Genomic DNA, 16,076 nt, shown 5'->3' on the forward strand with positions numbered 1-16,076 from the left:
TCACTTTCGCCAGCTTCACGGACACGAAGCTTCAGACTGTCTCTGGCTGCAGGAAGAACGAAGGTTTCGTTGTGTTTCATCTCTCTTAGCTTCGCCATCGTGTACGCCTCATCTGCTATCACGAGGTGTCGTTCTAAGATTTGTCTCGCCTATAAGCAGATTTACATGTTAGATATTGTAGTATAGATTTTTCTTGATAGGAAATTGAAGTTGGAGAATTATTTTTGTGAAGTGATTGCTACCGTTAATACGTTGATAACATGAGAATTCGGTAGAAGGATGTTTCTTTGGGAAATTGAAATTGAGATATATAAATATTACAATACTGGTTCATATGGAATAAGAAAATGCATTAAGTATAAAATATTATGTAGCATTATGTAAAAAATAGAGGTGATTTTGAAATCTTCGTAAATCTTCTATTATTCCTTTAATTTATAGTATTTGTATAATGTTTTAAGTATTTGAATGATAATAAAAGTTATTTTCATCTATCGTAATGTAGCAGTTGTTTTAAATTATTAAATATAAGAATATTTTATTTTCATATAAGAATACTTACATGATAGCTGTATTCAGGCATGAAGATCTTTTTCGTAGTAGATGGGTAACTGATAGCAGACACACTCCAGGCATAATCGCGTGGGGCAAAGTATGTAAAACGCGTCCTCGTTTCGTTCAGCTGACTGTTGAATCCGATGCGTTGTCCAAGGAAGTAGGTGGAACTTGAAAAAGATAAAAAAATAAATTGAAGAAATTTATGATTTACACAAATGAATCAACATTGGAAGAAAACCAATGTAAGATACAAATACTTCTACTTCCTAGCATTTTAAGAAACATTTCATAAAACGGTATTTTTAAGAAAGAGAAGAAGAAAGGATTATTCTTCTATATCCATGATTTTGGCTGAGCCTTTACGTTATACGTAAGTAAACGATAAATGTAGTAATGAAAATAAATTTATCGTCCTACATAGGATAACCAGAAACAATATATTTTTATTATTGATAATTGACAAAACAAAATTTTTCTTATGCTCCCAAAGAGTTCCTTTCTGGAGGAGATAATTAATATAATATATAATATATAATATATAATATGTAATAATTTTCACATGAATAATACTCTCTACATAAAAATATCTCAAAAATGTATCGATCTTCTTTGATCGAACAAATTTCCGTTCACTCCCCAAAAATTTGATCCTGAAGGGGTTAATTAACTATCATCACGGGAATCTCACATTACAATCTTTCAGCCAACAGTGAAGGATATCTCACACATCCCCATCTCTGCAAGTGTCTCCCTTCTTGACCTTAACTCCTAGAGTCTTCACTCTTACCCGTCCAAACAGTCCATAAAAGAAACAAGTGGGTCTCGATTGTGGCTTTCGAACTCGATCCACCATATCCGTTTCCTCAAGACACATACAGTAATAGAGCAGTTAACTGTAGCCTGGGGCATACGATCCTCTTAGGAACCAACCTAAGCGTTCATACAATACGATCGATCGAAGAGATCGAGAAATCTTCCATGTTCCCATGAATGGCATCATTCGTTTTGAAACAGTTTGTAAATCAAGAGCTGATAGTCAGCGAGTGGCAAAAGGGTAGAACGTTGAGGCAAACAAATCGATGTAGTGGATCTTGATATTCGTAAACGTATAGACGTGACGTATAGGCACAGCCAGGGAGAACTACTACTATCAATGGCTTCTCTCGTCTACAGTTTAGATATCATGGTGTGGGGTGATGGAATGCTGACATCACCATCCATCCACCGCATCGAATAACGATAGCCATCGTATAAAGGGGCTAATGGCATTAAAGGCACCGTATAACCGATCGTTTCCTGGGCAATGGTTGTTCAACGTTTCCATGTAACAAGATGGGATACTTGGTGGCCATCCTACCCTTCATAATGTTGCATCGTTTCCAGCGAATATATCGTACACTAATAAATTCGTCTCGCCAGATGTTTCCAGATGCTACTGAGTTTGAGTTAACACTTTCATTGTTAGAGAAAAAGAGCGACTTCTCTGCTGAAGTAATATATTAATTATATTTACTTGGACGGAAATTTTACGTTGAATTATCGGATTCGAGAAACGTGGTGCAGTGGAGGTTTGATTATTTGACGCTTTATACGTAATTTATATTTCATTTGAAATTTAATAATTTTGCTCAATTGTTTCAATTTTGTGTTTCACAATATCTGATACTACAAGTATTTCAAAATTTGTAACATATCGATGTAAATACATCTATTTTTTGTTCATCAACTATCATAAATTTTTGATAGCCCATAAAAGACGTGATACGCGTTGACAATTAGCAAACGCTTGTTGATAACGACGATCTTTTTCTACGATTTCTATTTTCCCTTTCTTCGATGCGTGACAAACGTTTTACCAGATATTCATAGAGTTTTAGATCGGTGGAAAATCGTTCGGATCAGCTTCATATACGAATAGCATCAAACGCATAAATGTTTAGTTATGGAAGCTTACTCATTTAACGGGGTTTTAGCGTCGCGAAAGTTTATTTATCGGTTATTGGAATATCATTTAATTGGATTTTCCATTATCGATGCATCGATAATTGAAATAACGAGAGGGGAATTAAATCACGGTGGATCTGGTTGCGCAATATTCATACAGTTCGAACATGTACTTGGAATCAGTTTCATTAGAGCAATCTACCGGAAATGGAAATATACATGTTTCGTGCATGAAAAGAATGTTTTTTCATGTAATGCACACGATAGTTGGACACATACAAATTTCCATACAAATTGTTTCTCTTTCGTAGTTGAAGTACAACACTGTACGAAAGTCTTAGTTTACTTAACAAATTTTTTATGAAAAAAAAATCAGTTTTAAATGCGTGAAAGTCACAGGAGAGATGCATGACGAGTATATTCGTCGTTTGAACTGACACGCATAAATTGAACATTTTTTGGGGAATAATTCAATTCTGGTTGAATGCAGAAGCGATTTCAATAGAAAATCGAATGAAATTGCATTCGGTACTAATTTAATAGATTGACGTGTAATTGGTAAAATCACCCAATTCTTTACATAAGAGCTCCACTTACTGTATCAGTTAAACGAAGCACGTTAATGGTAATTGGACTGAAAATTTCTCATGTGCTTTAATTAGATTTAAGGACAAAAAGAAGTTCGAAGTACACAGTGGAATAATTAAAATCAATTATTTTGAAATGAAAATTATTTGTATGACGGAACAAACAAGATCTTTTCTAGAATACACGTTTAAGTACTTTCTGATATAATTGATAGAATCGATTTAATTTACAAAATGGGTCCTCTAATGAAATATACAAGAATATAATTAGTATAATTACAGTTCTATACCAGTGTAGTAAACGACGACAGAGAAGATAAAATTAGTTCATAGATTACTTCACTGTATCAATTTTGTTGTAAAAAATTCTCTGTGCTACATATCCTCTAATATTAATTCTAATATATATCCTAATATAAATATCTGTTCAAAACAATTGCATAAATAGAATTGGGATCTAAAATTCAATCCTAATAGGTTGTAGTAGGAAATCACTCAATCATCAATGATGTCAAAAAAAAAACATTATTTAGCTCTCAATTAGTATCGGTAGGTCCTAAATGATCCACAGTAACTTGCGTTACATGAATTACTTAATGTAAACCAGTCCATTTTGATTTATATCTCATATTTCATGAGATAGACCATCGATGGCATTTATCGCGTAAAATAGAGGATATATAATAAATAAAAATTAATTAAACTATTAAAAGATATCTAAGTTCACATTGAAGAAATTTAAACTTTCGCTCTACTAGATATTTCAATTTTAATTCGAAGGTATATTGAGTGTTACAAAGATATTAACATACTTGAGCATAGGGTCGGTTCTAAGTTTTTCCAGCACATTGGTATAGGGCACACCAAGAACTCTGTCGATGATGTGAATCAGTCCATTGGTAGCAGCGATATTTGCAGTGACCACTGTTGCGTTCACGCCACCACCTTCGACGGTCACTATCTGGTTTCCGCTTGGTTCCTGAGCCACATTGAAGTACAGCTTCTTCCTGTCTGCTGCTGTGGCAACCTATAAAAGAACGATGAATCTTAAAGAAAATCTCAAAAATATACTCAGCATGCTCTACACATCGAAACATCGATATTATATATAGCTATTAATATAGAAAGAGAAAATAAATAATCCGTTTCTTCGAATAATTCGCTATTTACTATAGTATATTGATAATGTCACTACTCAATTATTTATTGAGCTTCAATACATAGTTACATTGTGTTATACTAGAACGAAACGTTTAACTTCACTTCATTAAAATTTCATTTAATGCAGACTTATTTCTAAATATGAATTTACATAAATATCGACTAAAAACTAGAAAAGGGTCTAACGTTTTTAAAGGCCATTATAGATCGATTTATCCATAATTAAATTATATCTCGTCAAAAATAACCAAGATTCTGTTTCTTTTTTCTTTTTTTAAGTACTATACGTGAATTATCTAAATACGGTAACAAAGTCAAAGGAACTTGACAAATAATTAATAATTAACGAGAGAGCCGTGAGGTGGATGGGGCGATTTTATTCGAAGAACGGTTGAAAGTCAGCCGCGTGCAAACAAGAACTCGTACGTATCTAACTGCAAGTTACAGCGGAAGACGAGGGCCGAGTTTAAATTCATGTACGCTTTCCTACTTGCAGCTTTCTCACAGACCAGAAAGAAGAGAATTAGAAGGAACGTTGTTAGGCACTTAGCAATAAGTCTCCTTTGTTGCGTGTGCATTTATTAGTATACTTACGACAGTTAAGAGGAAGAATATATAATTTCAAGCAGAGATTAGTGATCTAAAGTATGTAATGTCTTTTAATATTTAAATTAATAGGTCTTGATACTTTTATAGATTTTGATTTCTTTTTTAAGAGTATATTGTACGATTTTTACAATATACGAGTAACAAATAAGGAATAATTTTCTTTCAGTCGAATATTTAGAACTTAAGTATGTGAAAATCCATATGATCAAATTCACATTTGTATGCACATTTTGTTCTTTGAGTCAATTTGGCATGTTGCGATAAATGTGAAATTGCTTTATTATTTGTAAACAATGCGTGAAATCCTACGTCTGATAATTCACAGAAATCTATTTTAAATGTCTAATAGAATCTAACAGAATCTAGTTCTTACAATCAGTCAAACATATAATATATATAATAAACGTATACATGTACAAATCTGGAGATTGTTTTATTGAAAATAAATAATAAAATTGCTGTACACACATAAACGAAATTAGTTATTTCTATTATACTCACTGTGACAATGAAAAACAGACGAGAATGTCAGCGATAGATAAAATAATAATCATATGATAAACATACAAATTATTACAAACTATAAAGTATAATCAGAAAGCTATTGTAAAAGGAATGGCGCCGTCTATAAACCATTTGACAGTCTTAATTCACGCTTCCGCGAATACCCGTTTAAAGTTGAAAATTTGTTTCCTCATTGGAGTCCTGGCATTTTCGTAGAAAGTTTAATGAGAGTGGTAGCGACGAAGAAAAAGAAGCAAAAAGACTCCAAGATAGGAGAGGGATAAAAAGAAAGAGAGAGGCGAAGAGCAAGAGAGAGCTTAAGGGTAGTGATTCCTTTTCCGATTGATCCCTTTCTCATGAATTTTCCTACTTGTACTCCCTGCACCACTTCCGGTTACTTTTCTGATCTTGAGTTGCTGCTACTGCATCCGTATATAGATGCATCTACTATCGAGACTAGCGGCTTCAAAGATCAGATCGAATAAATTCCATGAAAATCCACGCCCCTCTTTGGCAAAGAATTTTCCTATAAGCCTTTTTCTACGCGAGATCACTCGGCCGCCTTTTACTTTTTATTCCGCCAGGATCCATGCACTTTCCACGTTCTTCATCTCGCGTTTCATCCGATTTCAATTCTTCATTTTGCTCTATCTCTCTTCGATATTTAGTACGCTTAAGCGCAATTCTGCTTTTTTTAATCGAGTTATATCCATTCGAAGCGGACGTAACCTGCCTTTTAATCGTAGTTCACCGATTAGAAACTCAATTAAAATTTGCAACATGTTCGCCGATTTTACGTTAAAATTTGTATTAATTTATTGATTCATTTATTGCACATACGTTACTCATTTGCATAGATAATAAAAAAAAGATAATGAAAAACAATATAATTGAGAAAATCAGAACGAGAAAGTGTTTTTGATAGACGTCAAATAGAATAGCTTTACGTGAGAATAAGTTTCATACTCTGTCTTTTGCAGCATGCAATCCAGTTCGTCATCTTCTACCTGTTAGATACAATCTGTCTTTAGGAAGCATCAGTTCTTCTTAATTGGCAATTAGCTAAGTAACGATGACATGGGCGTTATTGATCGATCGAGGATGAAGCGTTATTTCCCTCAAAAATTTAGTAATAAATACGAAGACAAAATTCTTCCTCTTGTAACATTTCCCTGAGAGAAGTTAGCGTATATTCGATAGCAGGTATATTTAATAAAATTTCTTTATTTAACATATACCATTTTTTAGTCAGCGTATCTAATATACAGTTTAAGAAGATTTAACACAATTTCGATAGACGTTAAATTCGATAGATCTTAAACCGACCAACTCCACTTTTTCGATTCCTCAATTTCGTTACACAAGTAAGCGGATTCAATGTTCAATTCTCAAAAAAGAATCTTCCATAGTTCATTTATTACAAGAAAGTGACACGAATAATAGTAAATTCCAGGTTAAATTTAAGCATCTGCAACATCATCGTATTCTTCTGTTTTACAATTTATGAAACTGTTCAATGTGGGTTCTGAATCGAACTGAATAAAACTTTTTATATCTTGAAGAATCTCATCTGCGAAAGGCCATTACCCAAAAAATTCCCCCCAAAAAAGGAAATAACCAACAGAATAGTGGAATGAACAAGCCAATAAAACAGCCTACGGATGCAGCGTTGTTTCGCCTTTAATCGTTGCCGTGGACGGTCAGCCAAAATGTCCCCGGGTTTTTATTCACGGAGGTTGGCCGATTTGCATTAAACGGCGCTGCTTTCACGCCAATTTATCGCGGATATGTTTTATGTCGCTCTTCTGCTTTATGACGCGCGGTCCCAGACCCCAATGAGACGATAAAACAACCACGGAAGAGAAACACACCAAACTTTGGTAACGCGACGCGTTCGAGATAAAACGACTTCTTTTTTTCGCAGCACGACCACGTGTGCGTTGTCGCAAATTAATTTATTCGTCGTCGTTCCGCGAAATGTAATTCCGCTGAATCTGCGTTTGTTTCGAAGCAATAAATGGCACTTGTAGCGTCAGACCGCAGGCTTGTGGCTCCGTGTAATGGCAAAATTAGAGATTTTCTGATGTCTTTTTTCAATCGTTCCTTTAGGTTCAGGACACAGCGTAATTTTATAGATGTATTATACAAAACATTTTATTAATTATAATGATTAGATATATTATAATAATAACACACGACTATGTAAGATACCAAAATTTGAAAGAAATCTGATCGCTAACGAAATTTCAAAATGTTTTGAATAACACGTATAATATAGTCATAAAAAGTTTCTTTCATAGATTACTGTAGGGGAAATAATATACATTTGACTCGTAAGGAAATTTATAAGAAATAGGAAATATTGAAAACATAAGTTACGTATACAATCAATGTCTTCATACAAGGGAAAGATGTCAAATTCTCCATATTAATAACAATTACCTTATCGATCGAATATTATAATTTGCTTTAACAATAAACAGATCAAACTGTAAATAATACGTGATATAATAAAATTTGTACAGGATGACATTTGAACGGGATGATCCAGGGTATTATTCCGAATTCGCATATTCCGTAAGTCGCGATATCTGTAGCTTGGCTAGCGACTGTCGAATTTGATCTGTGAATGCAATTACACGAAATCACCGATATAGCTAATTACGTTTGAATATCCATGCCTGAATCATTCAGTACGCTGATACGGAACGCTGCCTTTAATTATATCCCTCTGCCTGTTCGTAAATTAACATTCTATTGACGCGTACAAAGGTTTGATTTTCGTCTCTTCATCAATCGAATAATAGTACACGTTTGACAACAATTGCGTTGAATAACGATTGCAATCATCTAGAAAATCTTCGGAATATATAATTAAAGATAAAAAGTTAAAGATTATTATAACTCCGTAGCTGAGAGCCAGAGTAACTTAGCCGAAGATCTATCAAAACGAAAGAAATTACAATTGATAAGAAAATTGGCAGACGATTTATTGTATATAAATTAGACGTATATAAAGACGTATATAAATACGTTGTAAATACAAATGAGGAAGCAATTAAACAAATTTTGACCTATTCCTACGTATAATATATCTGCGTTTACGTAGTTGTGAAGCTAAGCGATAAAGTGATATACTCATCATTTTGTTAAATGTATAATGATTAAGAATGTAGAAGTATCACGGTAGAACTTCGTTCATATGAATTCGTCGGAAGACAAGTTGGTTTATATAACCAGGTCCTTCATATAATATGAGTCCACTTATTTCTTCCTACCATGTATGATTTTTCGTTCAGTTAATAGAAATTGGTGTTCATATAAGAGAATTCCACGTAACACGTGCTCTGAAATACATAATAACGTTGCAAGCTCGTATCGATTACGAAGCATGAAAGTGTGTCATATTATGCGCGACGCTATTGTTTACATCTTATTGTTAGACGTTCGTATAAGTGGATCGACGCTGGACGATATTTCAGGTAACAGGAGCTCAGCTAAAGTTCTATTAAATCAGATACTACTAAAATTTTGTTCGTGTAAAAGGGGGTTGTTACACTGTACTTATAGGATGACCTAGATAGAGTCAGAGATTAATCCATCAATTCACAGAGACTGATAAGAAAGGCTGTGCAGAATGAAGGTCTCGGCGGACACATGGATTAATGTCCAAATGGGATTATGATAAAAGCCGAAACAGGCGTACTAATGCCGAGTCACTAATTGCCGGTTATTAAACAGCATCGACGCAGTAATGCGCGCGATATTTATCAGCAACGCACCGAGCGAGCTGTCTCTCTCGATATTGACCCCGCCAGTTCTCGTTTACTGCCTACGGTGCTTGTATTAATTATTGTAAACAATGAGTAAATTGTTCTAATCGAGAGTAACGAGATTTCCCTGTGTAGCGTTAAAACTTCACGTCTGCCGTGATACATATCGGTTGTTCGACGAATAAAATCCCGCATGACCGATAAATTGTTAAACTTCAAATATTTCAATATCGAAGTAGCGTATGATACGGACGTTTTAATTCCAGAAAATTTTCCACCCAATTCTGGTTATTTCGATGTGACCATTTTCGAAGAGATAAATGTAGATGAAAGCAGAAATAACGACGAACTGTAGGACAAATACTTGGAATGGTTTTTTATAATTACTCTGCTAAAAATGAAATCGAATAATGTAAATTGATGGAAAAGATATTGCAAATGAAATATTACATCGACGTGTGAACTCATATCACTCATATGACCTCAAAACACTACAAGCAGGTTTAACCTACGTACGATTGATGTCTTAAGACATTAAAAAGTAACTACACAATTGTTTTAGCTATAACACGTGTTGTTTTAAATATTTGAGAAGGCTAGATAAGTAATAAAACTATAATAAAAACTTTAAAAGTAACTGGGGAATGTCCCGGTTTCAATATTTATCTTCTACATTTTAATACTAATATTATCGAAATATTCTTTGAAAATTCTTTCATGCTATTATTATTTAAATAATAATACTTCGTATGGATAAGAACTAAAAAATAACATCGAAAGCATAGCTTTACAAGAGCGCTATTCAGGATTATCATGGTAATTAGTATGGCGATCGGGAGAAACGTAAAATTTCCGAAATATATATATATTTCACTTATGAGAGCACTCCCATGAACAGAACTATAGTTCGAATCGTATTTTTCGCGGTATTTTTAGTCGTTTATTGTACCAACGAAAGTGCGATTTTTCATCCCGGATTTGCAAAACGCTTCTGTATTGCCCTATAAATTCATCCTGTAAACAAACGCGTAAACAAACTGCGAATTCGCGAACGATGCGCGATGAAAGAAATAAAGTCGCTTAAATTTATTCAAAGAGAGAGAAGTGAAACGTATGAATTTACGCGGGAATTATTCTTTTATACAACTCCGTTGAGGATGTATCGTTTTAATTAAACGATTTTTGTTTCCTGTTTCTTCGTTTTCCTCGTTCATTTTTCTTGCTACATTGTAAAACATATTTTTTCACGTTTTCAGGAGGAACTGTCGTAACTCAATCGCGCGAAATAAAAAATCGTTTAATTATAGATCGAAGTCTAGTAGTTTTTTTAAAAAGCACTTAATACATGCGCACGTTTTTTCGATTACAAAAATTTTTAATTAAAATATTGTATATCAAGAACACGTGTAATATGAAATGGAGATACGTTTTCAGGGGGAAACGATCATTGAAATGCAAGAAGTAGAAAAATAAAATTTGCCATCTTTGCCAATATTTATGATTCAAAATTTAATACTTTTTTCGTGATAAGGTTTCTTTAAGAGGAAATCTAATATAGTGCATAAATTAATAAATTTTATAAATTGTATGAAAGTTCATAGGCTGATAAATTTTATGGAAGTAAAATTTACTTTTACAGCTTAGATATAGGATTAAGGTAGTAAAGTCATTATTAAGTAGCGAATATTTTCTTTACAGATTTTCTAAATCTAAGGATTATCCTAAAAGGTTATTTCGTAACGACATTATTCGAGCTGTTTCTTCTAGAAAAACTTTTCTTTTTCGTAAGGTCTTAGAAAACTTGCTTCATAAGCGCATGTCCGAGAAATCCGTTTCTCCGTTATTCTTTACTTATTTCACTCGCAATAGAACTCAGGAAAATATTCGGTCAGTAATATATAGAACCTTGCAATTTCTGCGAGTAATATATACTATAACTCTGTATTTCGTTACAATATGAATTGTTCCAAGAGAATATTAATGATCATTCGCGTAATCTTCTGAACGATGATAGAGCGAGTGCTGATCGCACGTTAACCAGAAGTTTTGAGAAATGATGTTAAATGAAAACGAACTTTCTTAGTCGAATCCGATAAGAAGATTCCCGGTTTGCCTGGATTAATTGTAAGTGGATTGAAAGGTAAAAGTTTGACCAAGAGACTCCTAACATCATAACAACGCACTTTAGGTTAGTCTTCTCCGAGTTTCCTCAAAGTTGACCAAGAACACCTGTTAGTTTCTCAGCTGTTCATTATGAAGCAATGACTATGAAAAAGATTTTTCGTCGGATAACAAAATGTTTCTATTCTTCAGCGTGTCTGTTGTGTATCAATTAGGGATGAAAATAAATTTGAAAATAATGGCTATAGCAATGACAAAGAAGTTAAATAACAAGAAGAAAATGAGAAAAAGCTAAATTAAAAATATAAGCAAATAAATTTGAAGATATATATCTTGCATATTACAAGATTGTATACTAATTTTTTAACGGTTTAAAGTTCATTTAAAATGCTACTTGTCTTTATCGTCACGCAATAATATAGCAATATTTGATAGTACTTGATGAAATTATCACTGATTAGTATCCATTCCATATTCAAAATGAATTGTCTGCTTAAAGTATTTTTTCTAATCGCAAATAACATAATTCCAAACAAACTCAATATAAAATTTAGTAGACGATAATATTTCAATTATATTATGTTGAAAAAAAAACTGAAATATGAAATTATTATAAAATGAGTCATAGACGAAGAGAAATCAAAGAATAAAAATTATATTATTGAATAATATATCACAATTTATCCTTCAATAATCTCGGGTAGCCAATTCAGTTTGAAAAAGGAATTTTTGCACAGCTTCAAAGGTGTAAACGAGTAAGTCCAGTAGGAAAGCAAATACGAATAATCGAAATTCAATATAACGTAACTACGACTACGTGCTATGGAGTAAAATTTCGTTTCGAATAACAAATGTTCCCACAGACTATAAATACAGTGTGTACAGCGATATTTCACAGAATGTGATTTCAAGTTGAGGTCAACATTGAGAAGTAAATCAAGACAATTGCAAAAGGAGAAAAAGATGCAGAGAAAATTCACGAACAGTCTAACAAAAACATTGAAAGAGAATAAATGTGTAATTACCGCAAAGTGTGGCTTCCCGATCGAGGATTTCTTCAAACGAAAACAGAAAACCGAGAAATATTGAGTTAATCAATTTGTAACCACCGCACACGTGTGTAGAATCATAATTTCAATGAAAAAGATTATAATATCGTCGTTTACAAACAAAATCTTTGCATCAAAATTGTTTGTGTTATTGGGGGAAAATTAACAAATAAGCTCCTTGCCAATATTTTAGAACAATATGACAATGATTAGCAGTTGTAACTTGGTTGCAGGAAGTTTCGATTCGCTTCTAATAGTAAAATTTTATAAAAATTTACTACTAATTATAATTTTAAAGAAATTATTATTTTATTATTAATTATAATCTTTAAGAAATCTACTCAAATTCTTAGAAATCTTAGAATTTTTATAATATTCCAAATATCAAGAAATAAGATTCAGAATATTTTTTAATAAAACAAATATTCGAGAAGTTTGAATGATAAATAATGTGAAGATTGATCTTTGTTAACAAAGCTAGAGTGAGTATGGATACTGAAAATTAAAAAGATATTTGATTCTGTCATTTGATCTAAAATCAATAGACATTAGTAGAGAGGGAAGCAATTCGATAATTCTAAGTAGAAGGAGAGATGTAATAAAGTAACATTTGTAATAAAGTAACATTATATATGAAAATTGATATAATTGTTATGAAATAAAATTGAAAAAATTATTGATTTATGTTCAGAATAACATTTTTATCGATTTAGAGAAATTAATGGTCTTTATCTGCGATACCTTTAGGCCTGTACTATATTTCATAGTTCTTTTAATTAATGCTAGGAAATAAAAAATATTTAAACTAAATCCCAGTTCACAGGATTCAGTGAATCGTATAATTTATGAATTTTGAGTATTAGTTATTTCCGAATTATAAGGAAACTCGAGTATAATGAGCAACGATAATTTTTCATAATACTGATTTGTTCCTTCAAATTCATTTAAAACATAATTAATAATTCGAAACTAAAGGTAACATTTAACAATGAAACGATAAACATCTTATTATAAGCTGTAAAACTTTGGCATGCAATCATTTCAATCAGTGAAATATTTGTATTTACAAAAGAGTGCTTATCAATTAACACATTCGCTGAAAACTTCAATGAAAAATAAACATGGTTAAAGATTATATTTTAATAGGAGCGAATGTATCAATCATTAAATAGAATAATAATTTCTAATGTAAAATGACTCTCATGTTTTCTCTATTTTCGATAAAACCATCCAACAAAATCTACATCATAAAATTATTATTTTCTAACCTATTATCATTTCTCTAGAAATCTATAAAACTTCTTTAAATTTCTAAAAGTTCTTAGCTCTATGTAATTTCCAATATTTTTCAGCTTCTATATATTTCTTAGTATCTTTGTAGTATATATCTGAAAATATCCGAAATATTCCCAGACACTCGAAGCGATTCGAAACTTTCACTCATATCTTTGAGAACGGGCCCTAGACTTTTCTTAGAAATTCGTTAAATTAGATCACTCACCTGGCTAACGCTTTTGTTCTTGATTTTATCGAGTGGCAGCCGTTCCTTCACATAGTGAAGATTCAGGATCTCTTTCACACGTTCCTTGTTCTGCAGAATCTTCTGTACACCAGGTTCCTCAAGAGCAGCATTGCTAGGCGCGAACAGGGTGACATCACGAAGATGACTGATGGTGCTCATGATCTCGCCGCCGAAATCTCGGATGGTCTCGTAAAACTTATACACTGGTCCATCCTTCTTTTCCTGGATTTAGAGAAAATATTTCTGTTTATCGATAATCGACGAGAATCGCGAATTCGTTCTAGGTGGAATCGTTAACAAAGAGAAAGAAATAAAATTGGGCAGAAACGAGGAATAATTAATTAGAGCACTTAATCAAAGAACATAGAAAATTTCGATGTTTTAGTGGCGAAATTTGCGAAGAGAGTTGCCCTCATTTTTTGGTCTTTTTTCAAGTTTTTACTTTGTCACTTTCAAGTTTTAGAATTTGAGTACTTGTTTTATGAGAAAGTTTACAAGTCTTGATTCATCGATTCTTGATTAATTCTTGATTAAAACGGTGTACGAAAGGGAAGGACTATATTTTTGTAATAAATACAAAAGGCTTTGTTGTTAAAAACATTCTTTTGTTCTATAATAAATAAAAAAGTAATTTTTTTACTTCTTCTCCACCGTTCTTAATTGCATGCAAAGCGAATCGAATATAATTAACTTCGCATACTTCGCTGTACGAGAATGATAAATAAAATTTACTCGCTGGGGCACGAGGGGAGATTTTGAAACGCAGAAATGAAGCTTCAAGCTTTTGTGGAATGTTTAATAACCCGGGTTTCTCTTTAAAGGTTATGAAAAAAGGATAAAACATTAGGAAAGGGGTAAAAATAAAACAGACAGGATCCAACAAAAGTTAAAGGTATGTTTGCTGAGGTACTAAAATTGATTAAGGAGATCACTGCCGATGAGATATCCCGAGATACGAGGCAGCGTTACAAAAATACGATTTCAATCGGATTTATTGAACGGATTCGATATCAAAATTAATAAACGCTGCGTAAAATGATTCACGCAGACGAATGATCAGATCAGGTCATATCTCTTCCCTTATCCAAGCCAGGAGAAACGGCGGAAAAGAGCTGATTTTATTTTTTCTGATATACATATGTATGTGATATATCTCATACAATTGAGAAGCTTTTTGCTTCGGTGATAGATTGTTTGTAAATGGACAAAGAAAAAGGAATTTTGCGATGAAGGAAAACATCAAAAAATGTGGAAAAAAGATCTATGTTCGTGTAATTGTAATTCTTTCTTGACGAATGAAGAATTGGATTTAATTTTAAATTCAAGTATCCAAATTCTTCGAATATTATAATCCCAATTGAAAATTCTCACCGATATTTTCAATGTAATATTTCATAATAGGATCACGTCCTTCTCAGCAATATCATTCATTAAATCCTACTCTAACAATTTATTGAATTCAATTAGGAAATAGGATACAACACTCGTTTCTATTTGGCTACATATCTAAATCATAAATTTAGATCAAAGATAGTAGTTTCTCGCTTAAATAATTTAACAAAGATTAAAAAAGGTGTCAAAATAAAAGATCAACATAAATAATATCGTTATCAATAATAGTATCATCATAAAAGTATGTCCCATCTAAAATCGTTTATCACAAACGCAGTAGAAAATCAAAGTTTCTCTCCTACCGACCTCAAAATGATAACTTACAAGTTCAAATAGATTCAAATTCTTTATCGAGATATCTCGGAACCGCACCGATAAATATTTCCGTTTTACATGGTAAAAGTTAACAGTTAACATAAAATATACTTTACATCTCCAAGTTATTTTCTCTAGCTTCTTCACGAATTCCATTTTCCCCCGTCTAAATCATTACCAGAACTATATCGTTCCTCCTGATTCGATCGCTCTCACCGGAACACCGATTTTTCCTGGCTTTCAACGGGCAAAGAGTTACGACCTGTCGCGCGTAAATCAGCCGGCACGATCCAGAGAAGGTGGCGTTTACGTATCGCAACGCGTCTTTCAGTCTGGCGAACAAACGAAGCCGAAACGGCGTGTGCGTGTGCGTACGCGGATGCACGCGAGTCGTCGTGCCGATGGATCGTTAATTCTCCACGAGGACGTGGATATTCCTTTCGGCGTGGATCAAAGATTCCGCTAATTGATCGTCGATTCGCGGCACGGGAAGCCCGCGAAACGGAAACGAACGCTGCGCGAACGTTGTTCGAGGCATCGC

General features: G+C 33.0%; 1 protein-coding gene across 6 annotated transcripts in view; it reads right to left on the bottom strand.

Moving 5' to 3' along the window:
- The window catches only part of LOC100741656 (fasciclin-1), a 376,648-nt gene that overhangs the window by 7,501 nt on the left and 353,071 nt on the right, over positions 1 to 16,076 (bottom strand). For 5 of the 6 annotated variants that reach the window (XM_024364662.2, XM_024364661.2, XM_024364660.2 and 2 more), the window contains 5 exons: positions 13,808 to 14,050; positions 12,283 to 12,312; positions 3,902 to 4,116; positions 563 to 725; positions 5 to 149 (listed from right to left, as the gene is read on the bottom strand). In XM_024364662.2, coding sequence (XP_024220430.1) covers positions 5 to 149; positions 563 to 725; positions 3,902 to 4,116; positions 12,283 to 12,312; positions 13,808 to 14,050 — 796 coding nt within the window. The remainder of the gene's footprint in view (positions 1 to 4; positions 150 to 562; positions 726 to 3,901; positions 4,117 to 12,282; positions 12,313 to 13,807; positions 14,051 to 16,076) is intronic. The other variant, XM_012394995.3, reaches the window with a different exon arrangement.

The sequence above is a fragment of the Bombus impatiens genome, unplaced genomic scaffold, assembly GCF_000188095.3.
Source record: "Bombus impatiens unplaced genomic scaffold, BIMP_2.2 scf_0102, whole genome shotgun sequence".
NCBI classification, from domain to species: Eukaryota; Metazoa; Arthropoda; class Insecta; order Hymenoptera; family Apidae; genus Bombus; species Bombus impatiens.